This window comes from Sapajus apella, unplaced genomic scaffold (assembly GCF_009761245.1).
Source record: "Sapajus apella isolate SASKATOON/1434 unplaced genomic scaffold, GSC_monkey_1.0 scaffold8, whole genome shotgun sequence".
Lineage (NCBI taxonomy): Eukaryota > Metazoa > Chordata > Mammalia > Primates > Cebidae > Sapajus > Sapajus apella.
In genome coordinates this window covers 1,197,821-1,221,086 of record NW_022436948.1, presented here as the reverse complement: position 1 = coordinate 1,221,086, position 23,266 = coordinate 1,197,821, and the positions used below count along the sequence as shown (strand labels likewise).

At 60.5% G+C, this 23,266-nt stretch overlaps 2 protein-coding genes across 5 annotated transcripts in view; one reads left to right on the top strand and one right to left on the bottom strand.

Annotated features, from left to right (window-relative positions):
- Positions 1-17,767, top strand: part of COL18A1 (collagen type XVIII alpha 1 chain) — a 54,392-nt gene extending 36,625 nt beyond the window's left edge. For 2 of the 3 annotated variants that reach the window (XM_032276710.1, XM_032276708.1), the window contains exons 26-41: positions 724-750; positions 1,038-1,091; positions 1,509-1,583; positions 2,810-2,878; positions 3,468-3,510; positions 3,949-4,011; positions 8,166-8,209; positions 8,550-8,648; positions 9,147-9,300; positions 9,380-9,453; positions 9,837-9,965; positions 11,179-11,214; positions 13,348-13,593; positions 14,055-14,252; positions 14,908-15,023; positions 16,048-17,767. In XM_032276710.1, the coding sequence (XP_032132601.1) occupies positions 724-750; positions 1,038-1,091; positions 1,509-1,583; positions 2,810-2,878; positions 3,468-3,510; positions 3,949-4,011; positions 8,166-8,209; positions 8,550-8,648; positions 9,147-9,300; positions 9,380-9,453; positions 9,837-9,965; positions 11,179-11,214; positions 13,348-13,593; positions 14,055-14,252; positions 14,908-15,023; positions 16,048-16,258 (1,638 nt within the window). In that variant the 3' untranslated portion in view covers positions 16,259-17,767. The remainder of the gene's footprint in view (positions 1-723; positions 751-1,037; positions 1,092-1,508; positions 1,584-2,809; positions 2,879-3,467; positions 3,511-3,948; positions 4,012-8,165; positions 8,210-8,549; positions 8,649-9,146; positions 9,301-9,379; positions 9,454-9,836; positions 9,966-11,178; positions 11,215-13,347; positions 13,594-14,054; positions 14,253-14,907; positions 15,024-16,047) is intronic. The other variant, XM_032276709.1, reaches the window with a different exon arrangement.
- A 1,373-nt stretch (positions 17,768-19,140) lies between these two features.
- Positions 19,141-23,266, bottom strand: part of SLC19A1 (solute carrier family 19 member 1) — a 45,875-nt gene continuing 41,749 nt past the window's right edge. For both annotated transcript variants that reach the window (XM_032276712.1, XM_032276713.1), the window contains exon 6: positions 19,141-20,626. In XM_032276712.1, the coding sequence (XP_032132603.1) occupies positions 20,156-20,626 (471 nt within the window). In that variant the 3' untranslated portion in view covers positions 19,141-20,155. The remainder of the gene's footprint in view (positions 20,627-23,266) is intronic.

Below are 23,266 nucleotides of genomic sequence, written 5' to 3'. Positions count from 1 at the left end.
GCCCCTCCCCTCTTGCACCCAGGTGGGTCGGCCCGCCGGGCCCTCGTCCTCTCCCTGCCCTGAGCCCACCCTGCCGAGGGGAGATTCTCAACGGCTGCAGCTCTAAGCTGGCGCCTCCCTGGGGCCTGGTCTGCAGGAGCCCAGGCTGCCCCTCCAGCCTCTTCCTGGGGGCCCTGATGCTATGGGCAGCAGCTGCTCCTTCCTCTCTGCAACCCCAGGGCAGGATCCAGAGTCAGCTCCTCAAGGGGCCTGTGCCTGGGTCCCCGCCCCCAGCAGGCAGCCACCTGGACAAGCGGTGGGAGGGTCCTGAGGAGGATCCTGGATCTTTGGGGTGTGGGGCACGGGCTCACCCACTTTTCTGAGGGAGCACTGAGTCCTCTGGGGTGTTTGGGTGGGCCTCAGACACAGGATCCCCAGGCCCGGTGAGAATGCCACTGTCCCACCCAGCTGTGCATCTGAGCGGGGGTCTGTGGCCACTAGGACACTACGTAGGGCCCCCCCACCCTGCCCCTGCTTCAGGGCCCCAGGCACACCCCATTCTTGTACCAACCTGGATGCAGACCCAATCCTGAACCTCCCCCACCAGTGGCTCCTACCCTCTGCAGAGCTGCTTGTGCCTTGGGGTCTGGCCGATGCACCCAGAGGGGCCACAGGGGCCCTCAGGGAGGCTGCCAGGTGGGCCACCAGCCGCCACCTAACTGTGCCTTCTTGTTTTCTCCTCAGGGAGAGCCGGGCTTCCGGGGACCCCCGGTAAGTGGACCCCTGGCTTTGTTTGTACTGAGCCCGGGTATGCTGGCCCCAAGGACAGGCTCGCTCAGCTGTGCGGCCCAGGGCTCCTCTCCCGAGCGCAGCTTTAAAGTGCCTGGGGCAGGTGTTGGTGTGAGGCCGCAGCGGGCTCCTCGCAGCCGATGGGTGGCCCAGGGCGCTGAGCTCTGCATGGCCCCTCTGCTTCACCGGCTCCTGGACAGGTGCCCCCCTTGGCTCGTGAACAAGGGCTGGGGTCTGCTCCACTAAGCCCAGCTCCCTTCCTCCCGCAGGGCCCATACGGACGGCCTGGGCACAAGGGAGAGATTGGCTTTCCTGGACGGCCGGTGAGGACCTGGGGTCTCCTGTGGGGGCAGCAGATGGGGCCTGGCAGGTGGGGAGCAGCCCAGGCCCACAGGGGTGACACACCCAGAGGGGAGTGGACAGTACTGTTCTCTCCCCAGAACCAGCCCTGCCTGAGCACAGCTCTTGTCCTGGATGTGGCTAGCCAGGACCCAGGAGGAGGCCCTGGGGGGGATACAGGGAAGTGGCCCTGGGTGTGCTGGGATCAGTCACCTCCTCCTGAAAGAGACCTTGAGCAGGAAGAAGGAGGGAGAAGGGCTGGGGCAGCCTGAGGGCCAGAAGCATGCGAGGCTGAGCGTGGGTCGGGCGGGGCCTGGCGTGGTGCGATGGCAGCTGCCCTGCAGAAACCTGGCTGGTAATGCCCAGTGCCCAGCAGTTCCCAACCCTGTGCCCCACCCCAGGGTCGCCCCGGGATGAACGGATTGAAAGGAGAGAAAGGGGAGCCAGGAGACGCCAGCCTTGGAATTGGCATGAGGGTGAGTGTCCCTCAAGGGGTGGCCCAGGTGGTGGGGAGACCAGGGCCTGGGGATGGCCTGGCCACAGCCTGGGGTCCTGCAGCTCCTACCGTGTGGCCATACTGCACTGGTCCTGTCATACCCATGCACAGTCATGCACACACACACAAGTGGCCACTCTACATGTGTGCACATACATGTCCATGCACCTGCACATGTGTGCCCGTATACACATGCATTTGTGCATGTATGAATCAAAATACCTGTGCACACATACAGTTAAGCATCTGCACACATACACGTGTGTCCATATACACGTGTGAGCCCTCCCTAGCCCATTCCATGATGGACATACACTGCACATGTACATGCACACATGAACACATGTATGTACATGCCCACACATTACACATATGCACACGTGGACCCAAACACACGTTCACATTCACACGTGCGCGTCCACACAGGCACAGCCATGTAAACACATGTGCACGCACATACCTACACAGGTACTTATGCACGCATATGCACCCATCCATACACACACCAGGCCAGCGTGGTTTCTCACACGCATGTGCACCCGTACATACACAGACACACACAGACACAACAGGCCAGCGTGGTTTCTCATATGCATGTGCACCCATCCATACACACAGACACACACACACACACACACCAGGCCAGCGTGGTTTCTCATATGCATGTGCACGCGTCCATACACAGACACACACAGACACACACACACCCCGCAGGCCACTGTGGTTTCTCACACGCATGTGCACCCGTACACACACACACACACACACACACACACACACGTGCACACACCCTCCAAGCCAGCGTGCTTTCTCAGGGTGTCCATGGGCCTGGCCCGTGCCCCCCACACCCTCATGCCAGAGGTTCTCCCGCTCAGCCCACAGGTGTCCACTCTGCTGTCGTCAGACCCAAGAGCTTTGTCTCCTGGTGTCAGCAGGGTGAGGCATTTTCAGTCACCTTTTACCTGAGACACAGTGGCCTCTTCGCTCCTCTGAGGGACGTTTGTGCACGACTCTGGTGTGGGGTGAGGTGGGGCCAGGGCCAGCTCCTGTCTTCAAGAGTCGTGGCCTACGTGACCCACTGCATTCTCGGTTCTGCCTGGAGAGCGGCCAGCTTTCTGAATTTTCTGATTTTCTGAACTGCTCCTGCTGTCACCTGCTGCCTGACGGGCAGCGCATAAACCTAACAGCTCTCTGCCCTCCCCACAGGGAATGCCTGGCCCCCCGGGGCCTCCAGGACCCCCAGGCCCTCCAGGGACTCCTGTTTATGACAGCAATGTAAGTCCCCAGTGCGCACACTGTCCTGTGGCTGCCCATGGCTCTCACCCAGAGCCTCGCAGAGGGGCTGGGCCTTCTCCCTGGGCCTCTGCGTCTGGAGGTCCTTCTGGGATGGGCCAGTCTGGTGGGCAGTGGATTAGGAGGTGAGTTCCCGAGGAAAGCGAAGGCCTCGGGGAAGGGAGGGCTCTGTGGGCGTGCAGACACTCCCAGCTGGAATTCTGCTGAGGGCCAGAGCCCAGGAGTGCTGGGGGCACCCCCGCTTTCCCGGGCTCAGCAAGTGGCCTCACACTGGGGCTCCTGGTTCTCCAAATTCCTGTTTCCTCCCATCTCTGAGCGAGGGAACCCATGTGGCCCTGCACCTGTTTCCTCCTGTCTCTGAGTGGGGGAGGCTGCTTTGTGGACTTGCATCTGTCACCTCTTGTCTCTGAGTGGGGGAGGCTCCCACCTGTTACCTCCCATCTCTGAGTCGGGGAGGCTGCTTTGTGGCCTCGCACGGTGGGGGGTGCTTCTGGGCTTGAGGACCCTGAGTGGCAGTGGCCTCAGTTTCAGAACATCACCCTCAGCAGCCACCTCTCCCTGCTCCTTGCAGGCGTTTGTTGAGTCCAGCCGCCATGGGCGTCCAGGATTGCCAGGTGAGGGCCCGGGCTCACAGCTGGGGATACAGGCTCTGGAAGGGACCTCTAGGACCTCATGCTCCTTCCCGAGCCAGCGCGCTCAGCCCACACTCAGTCCTGATGATCTTGGCCCTTCCTGAGGCCCCTCCTGGCACAGATGTCCAGGACCTGACCTGGGGTGGCCCCATTTGCTATTCGCCTTTTAGAGTTTGCTTCTCTACCCAAAGCAGGATGGAAGCAGCCCAGCCTAACCCTAATCCTAACCCTGCAGGCATGGCCTGGCCTCATGTGGCCTGCTGAGGGGGACCTGGGCTCCTCTGCTCCCTGGGAGCTCTTGCCCTGACCAACTCCCACGTCCATCTGATGCCCCTACCCAGGAACCCAGGCACGGGGCATTTCGGGCTGGACCCCTCCCTGGTGCATTCCATGACGGGGACTCGGTCTCTCTTCCTCCAGGATATCAGGGCCCTGTAGGACCCAAGGGCGCCAAAGGAGATGTGGGCCCCCCCGGGCCACCAGGTGAGCAGCTGTGGGCATGCCAGGTGGAGGAGCCCCGGCATGGCCAGCACTGAAGCAGGGTCACACCCAGAGCCCCCCAGCGCGTCCTGGCCCCTCACTGTGTGGTGCCCACCTTGCCCCCTGGGAAGAAGGAAGCCCCTTCTGGGTTGATGGAGCTCTCACAGGACCTGGTTTTGGGGTGGGGGTGGGCTGCAGGGCACAGGCCCAGCAAGATTCCCCCGTCGCCCCCATCCACTGAGGAGTCAGCGGCTGCCTGTCCATGCTAGGCCTGAGTGGGCACTGCAGAGGCACATCGTCCTTCATGTGCTGGCAGTCCTGAGACCCCTCTCCCCTCCATGGGGCTGGGGAACGTCTGCCCAGGAACTCTCCCAGGACCTCGTGTGGGGAGGGGGTATTGCCCAGGAGGCTGTTTCGGGGGACGCAGCAGACCTGAGGCCCACTGATGAGGTCAGCGCACCCACCTGGAACCCCAACAGTCACACCCACAAGCTGCAGGAAACCTGGAGATGGCAGCAGGGAGCTGGGAAGCGCAGAGGGGTCGGGACGAACCCAGGGCTGACGGCGGAACAGCTGGAACTTGGGACCCGTCTGTGGGTTTAAGTGGATGAGACATGACGGGGAAGCAGAATGTCCAGGTGGACGTGGGGCTGCCTGTCCTTGGGAGCCAGAACGAGGGTCCCGGGGGCACCAGAGGGAGCGGTGTTTGCAGCAGAATGGCCAAGGCTCTTCCAAAGCCCAGGAAGGTGCAGAACTCCCCTCATGTGAAGGATCAACAATAAGGGTGACGAGATCTCTCAACGAAATGGGAGAAGCCAGAAGACCATAAATGATTTCAAAATATCCAAGAACGGGAACTGCCAGCATGGATGCCAACAGCCAGAGGTATTCCTGCAGCCTTCAGAACCAGGTGGCGTCCAGCAGGCAGCCATTCCAGACCCAACCTGTGTCGGCGGAGGCTCTTCAGGGAGAAGATGAAGCCAAGGAAGTGCAGACATGGGGAGAGACAGTGCCATTGGGAACCGGTGCAGGCTGTGTGACATGGGGTCCCAGCGACGGTGGGGTCAGAGGCCCCCGCAGGAACCGGTGCAGGCTGCGTGACGTGGGTCAGAGGCTCCCCAGGAACCAGTGCAGGCTGCGTGACATGGGTCAGAGGCTCCCGCAGGAACTGGTGCAGGCTGCAGGTTCCGACGGCCCAGCGACAGTGGGGTCAGAGGCCCCCTCAGTCTTGGTGCACTGGGGAGTGGCAGTAGTTCTCACTCTGTTGGACTGTGAGGTTGGAGAGGCAGGATGGCATACACAGGACGTTTAAAACACAGGCTGCATCCAAAGAAGTCAACACAGGAGAGGAAAAGGAACGTAGAACAGGCGGGACGAACAGAAACTAGGGAATGAAACAGGAGCTCGAAGCGCAGATCCATCCACAGGTGCCGTAAGCGTGACTCGGGGAGACACAGCCACCGAAGGACAGACATGGTCAGTGGGATTCACCAAAACCAACATGTGTGTGCGCTGCTGTGAGAGACACTCCCCACTGACAGGACCAGAGAAGGCAGGGCACCCGGAGGCAGTGTGGATTCGGGTGTGTGTGGAGTGTATGTGGCGTGCTGGGTATACAGTGTGGGGACGTGGGGGTGTGGAGTGTGTGTAGGTGTGTACTGGGGGTGTGGGTGTGTAGGAGTGTGTATGTGGGTGTGGGGTGTGGAGTGTGTGTATGCGGGTGTGTAGTGGGGTGTGGGTGTGTAGGAGTGTGCATATGTGGGTGTGGGGTGTGGAGTGTGTGTATGCGGGTGTGTAGTGGGGTGTGGGTGTGGGGATGTGGAGTGTGGTGTGCTGGGTGTGTAGTGGGGTGTGGGCCTATAGGAGTGTGTGTGGAGTGTGCGTATGTGGGTGTAGTGTGGGGTGTAGAGTGTGTAGGTGTGCTGGGTGTATGTGGGTGTGCAGTGTATGTGTAGGAGTGTGCGTATGTGGGTGTGTAGTATGGGGTGTGGCTCAGTGTGTGCAAAGTATATCCTGGAGTAGGAAACATGGTCAAAAATAATAAATGCTCAGTTGGGTGTGGTGGCTCACACCTGTAGTCCCAGCACTTTGGGAGGCTGAGGCAGGCAGATCACGAGATCAAGAGATTGAGACCATCTGAGCCATCATGTGAAGCCCCTTTTCTACTAAAAACACACAAAAACTAGCTGGGCATGGTGGTGCGCACCTGTGGTCTCAGCTACTTGGGAGGCTGAGGCAGGAGAATCCCTTGAACCTGGGAGGCGGAGGTTGCAGTGGGCCAAGATCGCGCCACTGCACTCCAACCTGGCGACAGTGAGACTCCGTCCTGAAAAAATAAAAAATAAATGTTCATTGAGACAATGGAGCATCTCTACCAGAGAAATTCAGTAGTTCTAAATTCTGTGCATCTAATGAGACAGCCTCAAGCTATGACAAGTGAAAAATGGGTACAGTTAAAAAGAACAATCATTATAGGGAGACTTTCAGCCCAGGGAGACCTGAACGGCAGGTCTGACAGGCGTCACCTGCTAGGGTCTCCAGGCCGCGTTCCCAGCATTGGGACCAGAGGCTAGGTGGACAGCATGCCTGGCTTGCAGGAACCGAGATCTCACGATACAGCGGAAGCACATGGGAAATACCACAGGGCAGTGCCCTTCCAGGTGGCTTGTGAGTCAAGCAGAAGCAGGTGGACGTGAGAAACAGCCCCGGAGCTTGGGTGTGCCCAGGGCAGCCCCGGCCCTCACACTGCAGCCGCGGGGGCCTTGCCCCGGCACAACCCCCAGGCTCCCAGGTGCCGGGGCCTCCACAGCCAGTCACTTACAAAAGGACCCGGAGTGAGGCCCAGCCCGGGAGGGGCACAGGTCCCAACGGCAGCTGTGACCTCCAACCCCAGGGACTGCACCTGTGAGATGAGGGGACATCTGCTCAGAAGCTTCTGGGTCACAAGGCACGGCCTCCTGGGCTGAGGTCATCTCCACCCCAGTCAGGGTTCTAGGGGAACAGTCAGCGAGAAGGTTCGCCCAAGGCCGCCTTCCCACCTGGAAGGAGAAGGGGTTTTGTCATCTCTGTTCACAAAATTACAGCCCTAAATGGTACATGTTTCCACGCACCCTAAGATGTTAAAGAACAAACCACAAATTTTTTTGATGAAAATAGGAAGAAATATTAAAGATCAGTTACCAATGAGAACAAGTTACATATATGTTTTGTATATTTATAAAATAGCAAGGACCAAGAAGGTAAAACAATCCAGCAGTCAATTCTTTGAGAAGGCTAATCATATTCACGCACCTCCGCCAAGACTGATAAAAAGGAGAAAAGCAACAAGAAGTGATTTCACCAAAGGCCTTGTCTGTGGTCTGGAAGGAGCCACCATGGAGTTTCCACAGCGTCACCCTCGGAGGGGGTGCGGGACCCTCATGAGGACCGAGACACGGAGGGGGTGCGGGACCCTCATCAGGACCGAGACACGGAGTGGGTGCGGGACCCTCTCCCCAGGACCGAGACACGGAGGGGGTGCAGGACCCTCTCCCCAGGACCGAGACATGGAGGGGGCGCGGGACCCTCATCAGGACCGAGACATGGAGGGAGTGCGGGACCCTCTCCCCAGGACTGAGACACGCTGCCTGCCCCACGCTGGGAGGAGGCGGAGCAGAGATGGGAAGGAGGAAGGAACTGCATTGCGGTTTCTCAGCGCGTCTCCCACCTAAGCCACCCAAGCGATCTACAGTGAACCGCTGGGATTCGTAAGAAAATGTTCCAAGGTCACTGGATGGAAGGACAGTTTAGAAAAATCACCAACTAGTCTAAGCAATTAATGAAGTTTTTAAAAGGCACCATTAACAAAAACGTGAAAAGTATCCCTTAACTAAGAGGAACCCTAATGAAATACGCAGTTTCTACTGAGAAATACAGCAATGGCTGGAAGCAACGCAGCAAACCCGCCGGTGCCAGCACTTGGGTCTGCGGGGAAAGCCCGGGCACCGTCAGACCCCACTCAGTGACGCCCCGTCTCTCTCAGTGCTGGGGTCTGCAGGGGAAGCTCGGGCACCGTCGGACCCCACTCAGCAACACCCCGTCTCTCAGTCCTGGGGGCTGCAGGGGAAGCCTGGGCGCCATCAGACACCCCTCAGCGGCACCCCGTCTTTCTCTTGTAGGGCAGTTTCCGTTTGACTTCCTTCAGTTGGAAGCTGAAATGAAGGTGGGTGACCCCCTAGTGGGGCTGGGGGCCCCCAAGGTCCTGTACACCCCCTGGGTGGCAGCTCCATCCAGCCCAAGCCCCCTTTTCCCTGTTCAGGCCTGTGAGGGATGCTGGCCCCAGAGGGCGTGGCGCAGGACATTCCTGTCCCCGCTCAGTTTTGGGGAGACTTGGCTGAGCAGTGGGAGCTGGGGAGTCAAGCCCTGTTTCATGCTGCAGCAGCTCAGAGGCCTGGGCTCCAGAAGCTTCCAGCCTCCTTGCCCTGGCTTGGGAGGGACAGGAGGCTGCCTGTGCCTTGTAGGGTTTCGGGGCTCCCATGTCTGACAAGTGCTTCCATCCACAGGGGGTGAAGGGAGACCGAGGTGACGCAGGACAGAAGGGCGAAAGGGGTGAGCCTGGGGGCGGTGGCCCCCCAGGACCCCCCGGCTACCCTGGGATTCCAGTAAGTCCCAGCCTGTCAGACAGACTGCATGTTGCAGAAGTCTGGGTCCAGGAACTGAGGGCGGGCCCAGCCCAGCCGCTGACGTCTGCCAAGGCTGGAGAGGCCCCTGCAAGTCCAGCAGCCCCAACGCGTCCCTGTCCCTGCAGAGCTCCAGGTCGTGCCCTCCTGCGGGAGCCTGGCCCAACCGCCTCTGCTCCCCGGCTGGGTGGGATAGGGGTTTAGGCCCGTCAGTCCTGAAGACTCCAGAGAGCTCTGGGTCCCACCTCCTTCCTGGGGGCCCACACGTTGTTGGGGGCCGCGCTGGTCCCTGTCCCAGGATCGCGCCCCAGGGAAGGGTGATGTTTCTCAGGCTATGGCGTGGGCAGGGAGGGGACCAGTGACTCAGAGGCTGCACTCAGGAAGGGGATCGTCACAGACACAGCCGCAGCCCCACAAGCTTGCCCGACCCGTGCCCAGGCCATGAGGTAACCAGGAAGCGTCTCTTGTCCCCGTCCCTAGGGTCCCAAGGGAGAGAGCATCCGGGGCCAGCCCGGCCCACCTGGACCTCAGGGACCCCCTGGCATCGGCTACGAGGGGCGCCAGGGCCCTCCCGGCCCTCCAGGCCCCCCCGGCCCCCCAGGGGCCCCATCATTTCCTGGCCCTCACAGGCAGAGTAAGTCAGTGGGGAGTGGGCCCTGGGCAGAGGCCACGTCGTGTGGCTTCGTGTTCCCAACTTGGTTTCTCTCCTGCAGCCGTCAGCATTCCCGGCCCTCCGGGCCCTCCTGGGCCCCCTGGGCCCCCTGGAACCATGGGTGCCTCCTCAGGGGTAAGTATCGAGGCAGCCAGCCAGGCACCTGCGTCCCGTGCCCTGGCTGGTTCTGCAGACCCTGCCTCTCAGAGGCACCATCCCACGGACCCCACAGGGAGAAGCACAGGAAGCCGAGATGCGGTTTCCGGGGCAGAAGTGGGGCGGGGCCACGGAGGGATTCAGTGGGCTCAGGAGGAGGACCCCAGCTGGGAAGTACCTGGGGTTCATGCCCTGTGCACAGAGCCTGAGGGGCTGGAGATGGGCAGGGGTCCCCACAGTGCTCATGGGGGCGGCTGCCTCAGTCCACGCCTGCCCAAAGCTCTGCGGCCCCCACCGAGCACCCTGAAACGGGCATCCCTTCCTTCTGCCTCCACCCCATGCTCCTGCGTTTGTCCCGCCAGGTGAGGCTCTGGGCCACGCGCCAGGCCATGCTGGGCCAGGTGCACGAGGTGCCCGAGGGCTGGCTCATCTTCGTGGCCGAGGAGGAGGAACTCTATGTCCGTGTGCGGAACGGCTTCAGGAAGGTCCAGGTGAGCACTCTGTGCGGCAGGGTCCCGACCCGTGGAAGAGCCAGGGCCTCTTCCTGGGGCTGGCGGAAGGCAGGAGGCCCAGACCCCCAACAGGGATGGAGGGTGGCAGCCAGCACTTCTTAAACTTTGGAACGTCTAGAAAAGTTAGTAAAATACTTTTGTGAGCAGTTTCGGGTTCAGAGAAAAGTGAGCTCAAGCGTCTTAAAGTGGATGAACTCGTGGTTGTAAGGGGCCCTCTCCTGGGGCTCCCCAGAGGTTCATGTCGCAGTGAACATTTACAATGACAAACATCAACTCGCACGCCCGTTAACAAGACATGGCGTCTGACGGGACAAGGTGGCAGGTGGCTCAGTCCTTCAGGGTCCACGTGACGGCCACAGCGTTGTGGCTCTGCACCCCAAGTTGCAAACACCCAAGTGGGAGGAAGTGTGTCCACACTGCTTAGCACCGGCCTTGCTCATGGGCCTGGCTCCTCGGACACACCCGGGGTGGTGCCATCCAGGCAAGGACAGCCCCTTTCCTGCTTTCCTAAAATGGCCTGGGAGGTAGGAGCGGCCAGTCTGACCCAGGGGGGCAAGGCTGTGCTTGCTGGGGGAGGTTTGCTTTCATGTGGCGACGGTGAGGACTGGTAGAAGCCCCGTTCCGCTGGAACGGCTGTGACGTCCGTGGGAGCCTCCACTGCAGAGCACCACACACTGACGCAGCCCTGCCTGCCAGAGCCCTTCTACCCTCAAGCCACCTGCCTCCCCCCGGGCCTGGCTGGCCCCTGCAGCACCCCAGACTGTGAACCCCACTCCAGGAGAGGCTGCAGGTCTCACAGCAGACACTGAGCTGGTGCCCGCTGTGTGCCAGGTGTCCTCGTAGGCACTAGGACACAGCCCCGTCCCAATGTTCAGAGGCTTTGGTCCTGGCAGGAGGAGGCAGGGGTTGGCATCCTAGCAAACACATGCTGAGGGCCGGGTGCTGGGGAGAGAGGGTGGATGCTGGGGAGAGAGGGTGGCTGCTGGGGAGGGAGGGCGCCCTGCTGTGGGCAGGGAGGGCCAGGTGCTGGGGAGGGAGGGCTCCTTGCTGTGGGCAGGGAGGGCCGGGTGCTGGGGAGGGAGGGCTCCTTGCTGTGGGCTGGCAGGGCTGGGAGCTGGGGAGGGAGGGCAGGGAGGGTGCCCTGGTGCAGGCCCAGCCGCAGGTCCTGGATAACTCTGCTGCTTTTTTCCAGCTGGAAGCCCAGACGCTACTCGCACGAGGAATGGTGGTAAGAAGCGTTTTGTCTGTTAGACTGTTGGGTGGTCAGAACGTGAGGGGGTATGTGCTGTCTCCTGTTTTGGGAGCAACACCTGGTCCTTTGGAGTCCCATCGGCCCCTGCTGCAGAAAGGGGTGCAGACCACCCCAGTTCTTCTGAGACTCTCCGCTGCCTGCTTCACGAGGGTGCCGCTCCCGTCCCTCAACTTCCTCAATGTGTCTGCTGCTCATTGGCCTCCTCAGGGTCAAATCCTTGCATCCAAAATCCACATCTTGTGTTTTTGCCTTCCCTTACATGCCAGACCCAAGAACGGTTATCTGTAGAGTGGTGGGTGACTGGGTGGGTGAATCAATAGGGAGCTGGGGGGGTGGATGGACAGGTGGGTGAGTGGATGGGGAGGTGGATGGACAGGTGGATGGACAGGTGGGTGAGTGGATGGGGAGGTGGATGAATAGGTGGATGGACAGGTGGGTGAGTGGATTGGTAGGTAGATGAGGAGGTGGATGGATGGGTGGATGGACAGGTGGGTGAGTGGATGGGGAGGTGGATGGATGGGTGGATGGACAGGTGGGTGAGTGGATGGGAAGGTGGATGGACAGGTGGGTGAGTGGATGGGTGGGTAGATGGGGAGGTGGATGGACAGGTGGGTGATGGATGGGAAGGTGGATGGATGGGTGGACAGGTGGGTGAGTGGATGGGTGGGTAGAAGGAGAGGTGGATGGATGGGTGGGTGAGTGGATGGGGAGGTAGATAGATGGGGAGGTGGATGGATGGGTGGATGGACAGGTGGGCGAGTGGATGGGGAGGTGGATGGACAGGTGGGTGAGTGGATGGGTAGGTAGACGAGGTGGATGGATGGGTGGATGGATGGGTGAGCGGATGGGTGGGTAGATGGGGAGGTGGATGGACAGTGGGTGATAGATGGGAAGGTGGATGGATGGTTGGATGGACAGCTGGGTGAGTGGATGGGTGGGTAGAAGGGGAGGTGGATGGACAGGTGGGTGAGTGGATGGGTGGGTAGAAGGGGAGGTAGATGGATGGGTGGGTGAATGGTTGGGTAGGTAGATAGATGGGGAGGTGGATGGATGGGTGGATGGGCAGGTGGGTGAGTGATGGGCAGGTGGACGGATGAATGGTGGACAGGTGGGTGGATGGGTGGGTGGGTAGATGGATGGTGTGAAAGTGGGTGAGTGGATGGGTGGGTAGATGGGGTGGTGGATGGACAGGTGGGTGATGGATGGGGAGGTGGATAGATGGGTGGAAGGTAGGTGGATGAGTGGATGGGGAGGTGGACGGATGGGTGGATGGGTGGAAGGCAGGTGGGTGAGTGGATGGGTGGGTGGGTAGATGGATGGTGTGAAGGTGGGTGAGTGGGTGGGTAGATGGATGGTGTGAAGGTGGCTGAGTGAGTGGGTGGGTAGGAATATTTTCATTTTCCTGAGTGTTTCGTTCCACTGCCGTCAGCCCCTCCTTGAGTAGAGGTCATGCCTCCTTAATTGGCTCAGGGGTGAGGCCTGATGTAGAGCCGGGTCAGGGACTCCTCACAGGGCTGAGCCTAACTCATCTGTGGGTTGTCAGTCAGCCAGTCAATAGTCATGGCCCATCCTGCGTGCCGGGTAGCACAGATGTCCTGGATAACCGACAGCCTGGCCCTGTGGAGCGGACACTGGGGACGGCAGTGCAGGCAGAGTGCAGTGGATGGCGGCCAGCTTGGGAGAGCTCAGGCTTCGGGGAAAGGCGCAGAATCCATCAGGAGAATCAGGCCTGGGGTCTGGGGTTTCTAAAGTGTAGGTCACCTCTGTGAACTGAGGCAGATAGAGCAAGTGCTCAGGGGGTGAGAAGGTTGAAGATCACCACGCCGAGGTCAGGGCCCCTGAATTGGAGCTGAGTCAGCAAGACGAGGGCAGGTCAGGGCACGTGGGCAGTGAGGGCCGCAGCTTCTGAGCGCGGCTGGGCCTGCGGGGCCTGAGTAGAGGTGACCTGCAGTGCGGCACCACACCACACAGGACCCCCCTCCCTGGCTCCTGCCCACGCTCCCCAAGCAGCCCTGGGGTCAGGGTGCAGCTCCCTGCTCACCAGCTCGGAGTCCAGCCCAGAGGGAGGAGTACTCGGACCTCATCTGGCACCTCATCTCCGACCTGCAGGACAACGAAGTGGCTGCCTTGCAGCCCCCTGTGGTGCAATTACATGACAGCAACCCCTACCCCTGGAGGGATCACCCCCGTCCCACTGCGCGGCCCTGGCGGGCAGACGATATCCTGGCCAGCCCCCCTCGCCTGCCTGAGCCCCAGCCGTACCCCGGAGCCCCACACCACGGCGCCTACATGCATCTGCGGCCGGCGCGCCCCACGAGCCTGCCTGCCCACACCCACCTCAACTTCCAGCCTGTGGTGAGTGCCTCCCAAAGTGGGCTCAGCTCCACTTGGCCCCTTGGCTCTCAGGACAGTGGAAGAGGACCCAGCCCCTGCAGAGCTGCTGGGGTCCTGGGCTTCAGCCACGGGTGGGCATCTGCTGGCTCAGGGCCACTTGGGGCAGGTCGGCAGGGCCTAGGACTTGCCCTCTGGTGGCCAAGCGGCAGTCATGGAAGTCCAGCACCCAGGAGGAGGTCCTGGTCACATCCTTGAGGGGGCAAGCCTCCACCTACAGAGGCAGCAGGGGTGCTGCCATCTGGGCCCTCAGTGTCCCATGGGCATTTTCCACTCAGTCCCCCACGCCGTGCCTGTCCACACGGGTGTGGGCCTGGGTGGTGCACCCAGGGCCTCTGGGACCGCGCCTGGGGGCAGAGGGCGCACCTGATGCAGCCTGTGGGGTTCACCTCTCCCCGCCCTCCTGCACCCCTCCCCCACCGCAGCTCCACCTGGTTGCACTCAACAGCCCACTGACGGGCAGCATGCGGGGCATCCGCGGGGCCGACTTCCAGTGCTTCCAGCAGGCGCGTGCCGTGGGTCTGGCAGGCACGTTCCGCGCCTTCCTGTCCTCGCGGCTGCAGGACATGTACAGCATCGTGCGCCGCGCTGACCGTGCAGCCGTGCCCATCGTCAACCTCAAGGTGGGTTGATTAGTCCTGAGGGCGTGGCCTGTGGGGTGAGCTCCTGGCAGGGGCCTCCCTCAAGGGTCTCTGGAGGCCGCCATGGTACAGACGCTGCCACAGCCTGGCGACTTCAGGGCAGGCCCTGGGTAGGTCCCACCCCGTAAGGCTCAGGCATCCCAGGGCACTGCCCCATTCCCCAGGACTTCCCGGGACGCCCCCAGGGTGGCCCCACCCCCCGCCCCCCCGCCAATGCCTCTCAGAGGCTCCCATGCTGCTGGCCTGAGTGTCCACACAGGCGACCGGCCTCACATACAAGCCTGGAATGGGGAACTGTCCCTTGGGGCTCCAGTGCCATCCAGCCTGGTGGCCCTCTGCCATAGCGCCCCACCTGGCCTTGTTCTGTGGCTTTCTGTGCACTGGGCTGTGGTTTCTGGGTGCCCAGGGAGCACCCACATTCCCCAGAACCGACAGCATCACAGACCCAGGGTCCAGGGCTGGGGGTAGGTGGCTGTGGCCCAGCGCTCCCCGCCCTCTGATGGCCTGGCATTAGGGGACTGGGTTCCCTGCCTTTCCGAGGCCTCTTGGGGTCTGCAGACACTGCCTGGCCAGGGCTGGCTCCCAGTGGGACGTGCCCCGGATCTGCAGAGTGCCCATACACAGAGTTTCTCCCCAGGACGAGCTGCTGTTCCCCAGCTGGGAGGCTCTGTTCTCAGGCTCTGAGGGCCTGCTGAAGCCCGGGGCACGCATCTTCTCCTTTGATGGCAAGGACGTCCTGAGGCACCCCACCTGGTAGGTCCCCCGTGCCGCGCCAGCAGCTCTTGAGAGCCCCCGTGAGGGTGGGCGCCCACGCTCCCAATGCAGTTCACCCTGTGTGTGGGCAGATCTGAGCCATGCTCAGTGCTGAAAAATTTAAAAATCCAAGAGCGTCTAGAAAAACAAAAACTGCCCTTTGACAGGTCATCATTAGCCATTCTAAGAATGCCCTTAAGTGCCCCGTCCCTCTGCCCGTGGCTGACAGACTCCACGTATCCCGGGCTGGCACTGAGCCTGTGGTCAGCCATGTAAGCTTCGCCGTGAGTTTATTCTCCAAGAATAAACTCGAAGGGCAACACAGTCCAAGCATGTGTGCCCTTAAAATGTTGACTGCAATCTCCCGTGTCCTGAAGGCTTCACCCCAAATGTCCTGTGCCCTCGCTGTGTGCGGGCTGCGATTCCAAATGTCCTGTGCCCTCTCTGTGTGCACGTTCTGATTCCAAATGTCCTGTGCCCTCGCTGTGTGTGGGCTCTGATTCCAAATGTCCTGTGCCCTCGCTGTGCGGGCTACGATTCCTCCAACACTGGTGCTTTTCGGGGCGTCTTGGGGCACCACACAGTGTCCCCTGCGGTGCCTGGCCATCTGCTGTGGCACATATGCAGCTGCCAAGGGTCTCTGACGGGAGCACTGTGGGCCGGGCTGGGCCCCACGGCTGCCTGGAAGCCAGGAGCTGGCGGGCGCAGCTGGTTCCTAGCGAGGCAGCCCCAGGAGGCCACTGCCCAGCAGGCATGAGGGCCAGGTCCACCAGCCCCCCGAGCCCTGGCCCCTCTGCCCCCTGCCGTGGGTGTGTCTGGCAGCGTAGGGTACAGTCTGGGAGATGCAGCCCCCTCCACAGGCCAGCTGGGAGGCCACGTGGCCCTCCAGACTGTGGGAGCTTCTGTAGCCCCCTAGCATCCCTGGTGTTGGCCTCCTGCCTCCACCTTTCCTGCCCCAGGGGGGTGGCCTCTGCCCTGAGCGCAGCAGGTCTGGCTGTGGCTGATGGCCTGCCTTGTTTTACAGGCCCCAGAAGAGCGTGTGGCATGGCTCGGACCCCAGTGGGCGCAGGCTGACCGAGAGCTACTGTGAGACGTGGCGGACTGATGCCCCTTCGGTCACAGGCCAGGCCTCCTCGCTGCTGGGCGGCAGGCTCCTGGGGCAGAACGCTGCCAGCTGCCACCACGCCTACATTGTGCTCTGCATTGAGAACAGCTTCATGACTGCCTCCAAGTAGCTGCCGCCTGGATGCGGAGGCTGGAGAGGACCGGCTCTGAGGGAGCCCCCACTGTGGGCAGGGAGCGGCCGGCCAGCCCCCACCCCAGGACCTGGCTGGCATACTTTCCTGTATAGTTCACGTGTCATATAATCCTCCAGAAATAAAAGGAAGCCAAAGAGTGTATTTTTTAAAAAGTTTAAAACAGAAGCCTGATGCTAAGATGCTTGCCTCCCCAGGCCTGCCCTGACCTATGAGCCCAGCGGGCATGACCTAATGGTGCGGCCTGGGTCAGGCAGGGTGTGGCATCATGCCCCGTGCCGCCTCTTGGCCTGAACCAGACCACAGCTTGATTTCGGCAGGAGGCCAACCCCGACTTCCTGCTCTGAGAAGCTGTGCTCGCCCCGGTGGGCACCGACTTCATCTCCCACCTAGTACCTCCTTCTGTGCACAAAACCCAGACCTGTCAGCAGATGGGCCCTGTGAGACAATGGGGGCTTCACCATACTCAGCACAGGGCCACCTGCCCCTCCAGGGTCTGCGCTTGCCCCGAGGTGGACGGGAGGGTGACTCAGGTTCCTGGGGATGGGGGCAGCCCCTTCTGCTCAGCTCTGGGCTGTTCTCCACAGCAACCCCAGGCTGGAGCAGATTTTCAAGCTCAGAGGCCCACTGTGACCCCTGGCTCTGGCCTGTCTTCCACCACGCACAGGAGCCTGGAGCTGGCCCTGACATGGGGGCGTGTCTTCAGGCCTGTCCATCCTATGCTGGCCTCCAAAATGAGCCATGAGATACATCCAGAGCAGGGAGCTCCACCCTGGCAGAGTCCAAGCTGGGAGCTTCGAGGGACCCATGAGTCGGGGTGTGGCAGCCTCCCACCCAGGGCCCCCATCCCATGCCCAGCACCCCTTTTCCAAGGTATGGGTGCCCAGCGCTGCCTCCGGCCTAAGCTGAGCCCACCCCCAGTTTCCCGCAGCAGAACTGCTGGGGTTCTGAGTCTACCTCAACAGGGCTCAGAAAACCACAGGGAGCCCCCTGCCAGGACGTGGCTCAGCCACACTGTCCAGCCGAGAGCCAGGACAAAACAAGGCATGTCGAAGAGGCTGAGGCTGGCACAGGACACATCGAGGCCAGTGTGCAGGGCCGTTGGGGAGGCCAGTCATCTGGGCGCCGCCATGGGCAGGCTGGCCTTAGGTGCAGGGCAGTCATCACTGTCTGCTGGGAAGCCTGCACCCTTGCCTACCTTGGGACTGAAAGGGGCCCCTGGGGAGCACACAGGCTGTCCTGTGGACGAGCAGAGCAGCCACGAGGTGCGATGATGTCCTCTGTCGCTGTCACCCCCGAGATCCGGCGGCATGGACCCAAGTCACTTGTTCTGTGGAGGGATGAGTGGGCTCAGGGCAGCGCCAGGCTGACCAGTGCACGGCCAGCACACACCTGCCTCGAGACAGACAAAACCTGCGGAGCGAGTTCTGTAACTGTGATGTGAAGCCAGTTCAGACAGGCAAATAAAAGTGACCTTTTACACTGACACTTGGTTTGCAAGCAGCGCTCACTGTCATAGGAGCAAACTCCAAAACAAGTCCTAGGAGCCTTTTAGCCCTGGAGTGCCCCACTGGTAGATCCTGAGGGAGGACGAGCGTGCACAGGCCTACGCATGTACGCACAGGCATGCAGGGTGACACGGGGCATGCGGGCATGGACATACACAGGCATGCAGGCTGACACGGGGCATGCAGGCATGGACATACACAGGCATGCAGGGTGACACGGGGCATGCGGGCATGGACATACACAGGCATGCAGGGTGACAGGTGTGGGCACGGACACAGGCATGCAGGGTTACATGGGGTATGCATGCAGAGACATAGGCGTTGCAGTTATACACAGGTGTGCAGTTACACACAGGTGTGCTTGGGCATACACGGTGTGCAGCTATACACAGGTGTACCTGGGCATACACAGGTGAGCTTGGACATACACAGGTGTGCCAGAGCATACATACTGTGCACAAGTACACAGGTATGCATGTGTTTGTGGACACACACTGACACGCTCAGGTCTCCCCGGCTGCCAGCTCTGACTTCAGGACCGTGGGAATGGGTCTGCACCTGGGTCCCCAGCCCCCAAACCTATGTGCTCAGGCAGGACTCGCCATGTACACCCACAGCAGGACCTGGCTTGCTCCCAGGGAACACTTCATCCTGAGCCATCCCCGTCCTGGTGACCAGGTGAGTGCTGGGCTCAGAGCCAGCAGGCGGTGGGTGCAGTGGGTGCAGTGGGCAGGCTGCGGAGGGAGCAGGGCCTCGGGTCCGGGAGGCACTAGTGGGAGGGTGCTGATGGGGGTTTGGGCCTCCCGGTGATGCTCTGGCCCACGGCACAGGCCCAGCCCACCTCTGCCCATCACATCCTGCCAGATCCACAGCCAGGAAATGGCTGGTGCACACCCTTCCAGCAGGATCCCTAGGGTGGCTGTGGCAGGGCCCTGGATGCCGGTACCATGGCCTCATCTGACCAGCACCATCCGCTGACTCGGGCCGTCCCACACATGCAGCCTCTGCCTCACCCTCATCCCAGGGTACCCCAAGATGCCCTGCTCCCCTGAGATACCTCAGGGGGACCCTTGGGCCCAGCAGCCCCTCCCCAGCCAGAGATTTTGTCCCAGCTCTCCATGCTGAGCTGGTGAGCAGCCAGCCTCTCACCCAGGCGCTGCTGAGATGTGGCAGAGACCCCACAGGATAGGGCCGTGGACTAGGGTGGGGCGGGAGGCTCAGCTCACAGGCACCAAGACCCCAAGTGGGCTGGTTGGGGGAGAAGGCTGGGACCCCTCTCTTGCCCTCCTCGCTGACTGCTGACCCTCAAGCCCCAGGCCAGGCCGGCCTGGAATCAGAAGCCCTGCTCACACGCATGTGACAAGTGTGTTTAATGTATCTGGGAAGAGCATTCACATCACATCAGACGGTTCCGCACCTGTGGGCAAGGCGCTAACGCTCCTCAGACCCGGAGGCTGCTGAGACGCCCTTCCCCAGCGGCCACCACGATGGCACTTTGACAACCCTGCAAACCCAGCATGCTGACGCCGGAGGATGGACAGTGGCTGGGGATGGGTCTCAGCTGCAGCATCAGGGCTTGCCATCCAAGGCCCCCCAGCCAGGCAAGCCCGGCACACATCAAGGCCAGCACGTCCGCAGTGACCAGGACCCATCCTCTCTGGGCTGGCATGAGCATGGGAGCAGCTGAGGACCGCAGGTCAGGACTAACGCACTTCGGAAGGGCAGACAGGACCATGGAGGGCTCTGGGCCAAAGCCCCTGGAGCTGGGAAGAGGAACTAGCTCCAAGGACTAGACCCACGGCTGCCCTCTGATGGGGACTTTTCTGCCACCAACCTGAGATGGCTTTCCCACAGAGACAGAGAAGCCCCATGCAGTTCTTCGTTCTATGTCAGTTAAAAAAAAAAAGCAGAGCATCTTTCAAAAAGCAAAAGCACCAAGAACGACCAGCATGTCACAACTCAGCTATGCCCGGGGGTCCAGGCTCCCACCCTGCCCTAGAGGGCTCACAACTCCTGTGGGGCCAGTGTCCCCTGAGCTGCTGTCTAAGGCCACTTCGCCAGCCCTGGGGGACAGAGAGGATTTGTCTCGGGCTTCCCAAGGACGTGAGCCAATAAGGCCTGGTGGACGAAGGAGCCCACCACCCACCTCTTCCAGCAACCAAAGCCAGCGGGGCACAGCATGGCCACCCTGAGTGTCGCCAGCAGGCTGCAGCCACCCCTAGAGTGCAATGTAGCACAGGGGGGAGTCCTAGGGGCCCTGCCAGCAGGACAGGCGGAGGCCCCCATGGCTAAGGCAGGAGGCTCTCGAGGTGGGGGTCGCGGGGGTGCACCAAGGGCCACCTGCAAAGTTACCACAGGGCTCCCCGAGTCACTGGCTCACATTCTGAACGCTGACACTTAAATGACGCTGCAAACCCAGCGTGCTGACGCCAGGAGGAGGGACAGCTGACTGGGGACAGGTCTCAGCTGCAGAGTCAGGGCCTGAGGCTTGGGTGGGGCCCAGAATGTAGGCGGAAGGGGCTGGCACTGGGCTCAGGAATCCAGTCGCCAGTGGGGCGGTGGCTAGGTCGCTCTGTCTCTGCTCCCCAGAGCCCGGCCCCGCAGCCCCCAGGCTGTCTTCTGGGGAGAGCCTCGGGCCCTGGGCTGGCGGCAGGCTTCTGAGGTCCTTGTCCTGCACGCTCAGCGCCAGTGCAGCCTTCTCCTCCTCGGGACTTCTCAGGTCCTGGGCCAGGGGCAGCGGCTGGTGGCGTCCCCGCTGGCAGTGCCGCAAGCCATCCAGCACGGCCCCCAGGAAGTAGATGATGGACAGGAGCAGGAAGTACACAGAGTATAACTGGAACTGGAAGGAGAGGCGGGTGAGGTGGGCGGGGAGGGCCCAGCTGGATGCTGGCCCCTCACGCCCCGACACCTGCTCCTGGGCTCTCCTTCCAGCTCAGAGGCTGACCCTGAACACTGTACAGCAGCCAGAGGCCAGGCCCGGGAGCAGGTGCCACAGGGCCCGCCACCAGACCTCCTTCCCGCCACAGCCTGGTACAGGCCTGAAGTGGGGCTCCCACTGCTTCCCAAGAACCCCTTGGAACCCGGCATGTGGCCTGCTTCTGCGTGGCCTGCAGCATCTGCCCCCAAGGCTCCTGCTTTGTGGGGCTTGGAACCCAGCATGTGGCCTGCTTCTGCGTGGCCCGAAGCATCTGCCCCCAAGGCTCCTGCTTTGTGGGGCCTGGAACCCAGCATGTGGCCTGCTTCTGCGTGGCCTGTGGCGTCTGCTCCCGAGGGCCTTGCTCTGTGGGGCCTGGTGCCCACCCATGGTGCCAATATATCCGCAGGGGGGACATCCGTGAGGGCCAGAACGTCCCGCCTTGCAGAGCTGGGTGAGGGGAGCCACAGCAGGTGACCAAGAGCTATTCCCCAGGGCTTCACGCCCAAAGCGACCCCTCAGCAGCCTGCACACAGAGCCCATCTCCACCTCGGCAGCAGAAGCTGCACTGCAATGACCAGAAGAAGCGGTGCCGGCAGTGGCCACATCTCTCCCAGTTCTCGCAGCTGCCACGGGAAGGAGGGACTGGAAATATTCCTGGGATACCAGGGACAGACCTCATCACTCCTGGAGGCGCAGGGGGTTCAGAAGGCTGCAGCACTCTCAGGACTCTGCCAGCCAGAGCCCAGTGAGACCCACCCAAGACCCCTGAGGCCCCAGTCCACGCCCGCAGGCCAGAATCCCACAGCCCAATGGCACCGGCTCCCTTCCAGGAAAGCTGTTTTCAAAGCAAACTCAGGAAGAGGGGCTGACATGCTTCTCCCTGTTCTTCTCCTACCCAAGACACTGAGATACACACACAGGAAGACGCTGAAAGTGGGGGCAGGCGGGCCAACCACCAGGGCCTGAGGAGCTGCACCACACGGAGCTCCCTGGTGCCTTTCTTTTCACCTCAGATATTTTGCTACTGAAGAAGGCAGCAACCTCGAAATGCCAACAGATGCAGGAAAAAGAGCCCATGAAAGCGGCTCTCTCCGGCCTAAGGACCAGGAAAGGCGGGGCCCAGCGCGAGGAAAGACCCTGAGACAGGAATCACCTGCTCCTACCAGACACCAGACCTCGACTCCACCCACCACACCAGCAAGGAGACCCCACCCCCTCAGCCTGTAACAAGGACCCCCAAGTGCCCTGTGGGGTGGTGTCAGACAACGCCAGTGGGTACTACAGCTTTAAAGACCCCCACTCTCACCCCCATGGAGTCAGCAGAGACCACAGGGATGCCTAGACTTTTGTCCCCAAAGCCTACAGGGAGGCCAGGCCTCTTACCCCAGGGGCATCCAGGAGGCCACAGGGGGAACTAGACTCCCATCCTTGCCTGGCAACAGGAAGGAGCACTGAGTGGGAAATTTATAGTGTTAGATGCATGAGAGAGTGCCCGTCCCCCTCCATGCTGGGGACGTCAGAGGAGGTCAAGCAGAGAGTCCAGACTTCCATTCACTCAGCAATAATGAGAATGTCCCAACCCCAGGGGCATCCAGGAGGCCACAGGAGGAACTGGCCTCCCATCCTTGCCTGGCAACAAGAAGGAGCCCCCACCCAGCCACCCATCCTCCCTCAGGTGTCACAAAGGCTGAGTGGGAATCTGGACGTCCACCCCACCTGGCTGTAGCAAGGCGCACACCCCACATGACCTGCAGGAGCTGCGCCAGCCAAAACAGGATGCTGAAATAAGGTCCAGTCTCATTACATCATACCCAAAATGCTTGCATTTCACTAAAAAAGTCCCTCAACATCCTAAACCACAAAGATCTCAACAGAAAGACAATTAATAGACACCAACATTAAGACAACAGGGATGGTAGAATTATTCAAGAAAGATCTTAAACCAGCCACCATAAAAATGCTTCAGTGAACAATAACAAACATGCTGAAAACAAACAAAGAAAAAACAGTCTCAGCAAAGAAACAGGAGAAATAAAAAAGATTAGAACTGAAAAATACAACAACCAAAATTTTAAAACTTAATGAACCATCTCAACAACAAAATAGAAGAGGTAGAGAAAAGAATCCGTGAACTAGAGTTAGAATAATAGAAATTATCCAATCTGAACAAAATAAAAAGAGTGAAAAAAATGAACAATGCCTCATTCCTTGTGGAACTACATAACAAAGATCTAACATTTGTGACATGAGGGTTCTAAAAAAAAGGGGGGCGGGAGAAAAGGAGTTGGGTTTAAAAAGCACTTCAGGAAATAATGGCTGAAAACTTCCCAAATTTGGTGAGACATGCACTGCAGATTCATCAGGCTTAGTGAACCCTAAATAGAAAACCCAAACAAAACCACACCAACACACACCATATTTAAACTTCTATAAGCTAAAGATAAAAATAAAAGAAAAAATGTTGGAAGTGGCCAGAGAAAAATGACCCCTTATGGGCAAACAATTTGAATGACAGTAATTTGTCATCATAAATCCTGAAAGCTATGAGGAAAGGCACCACAT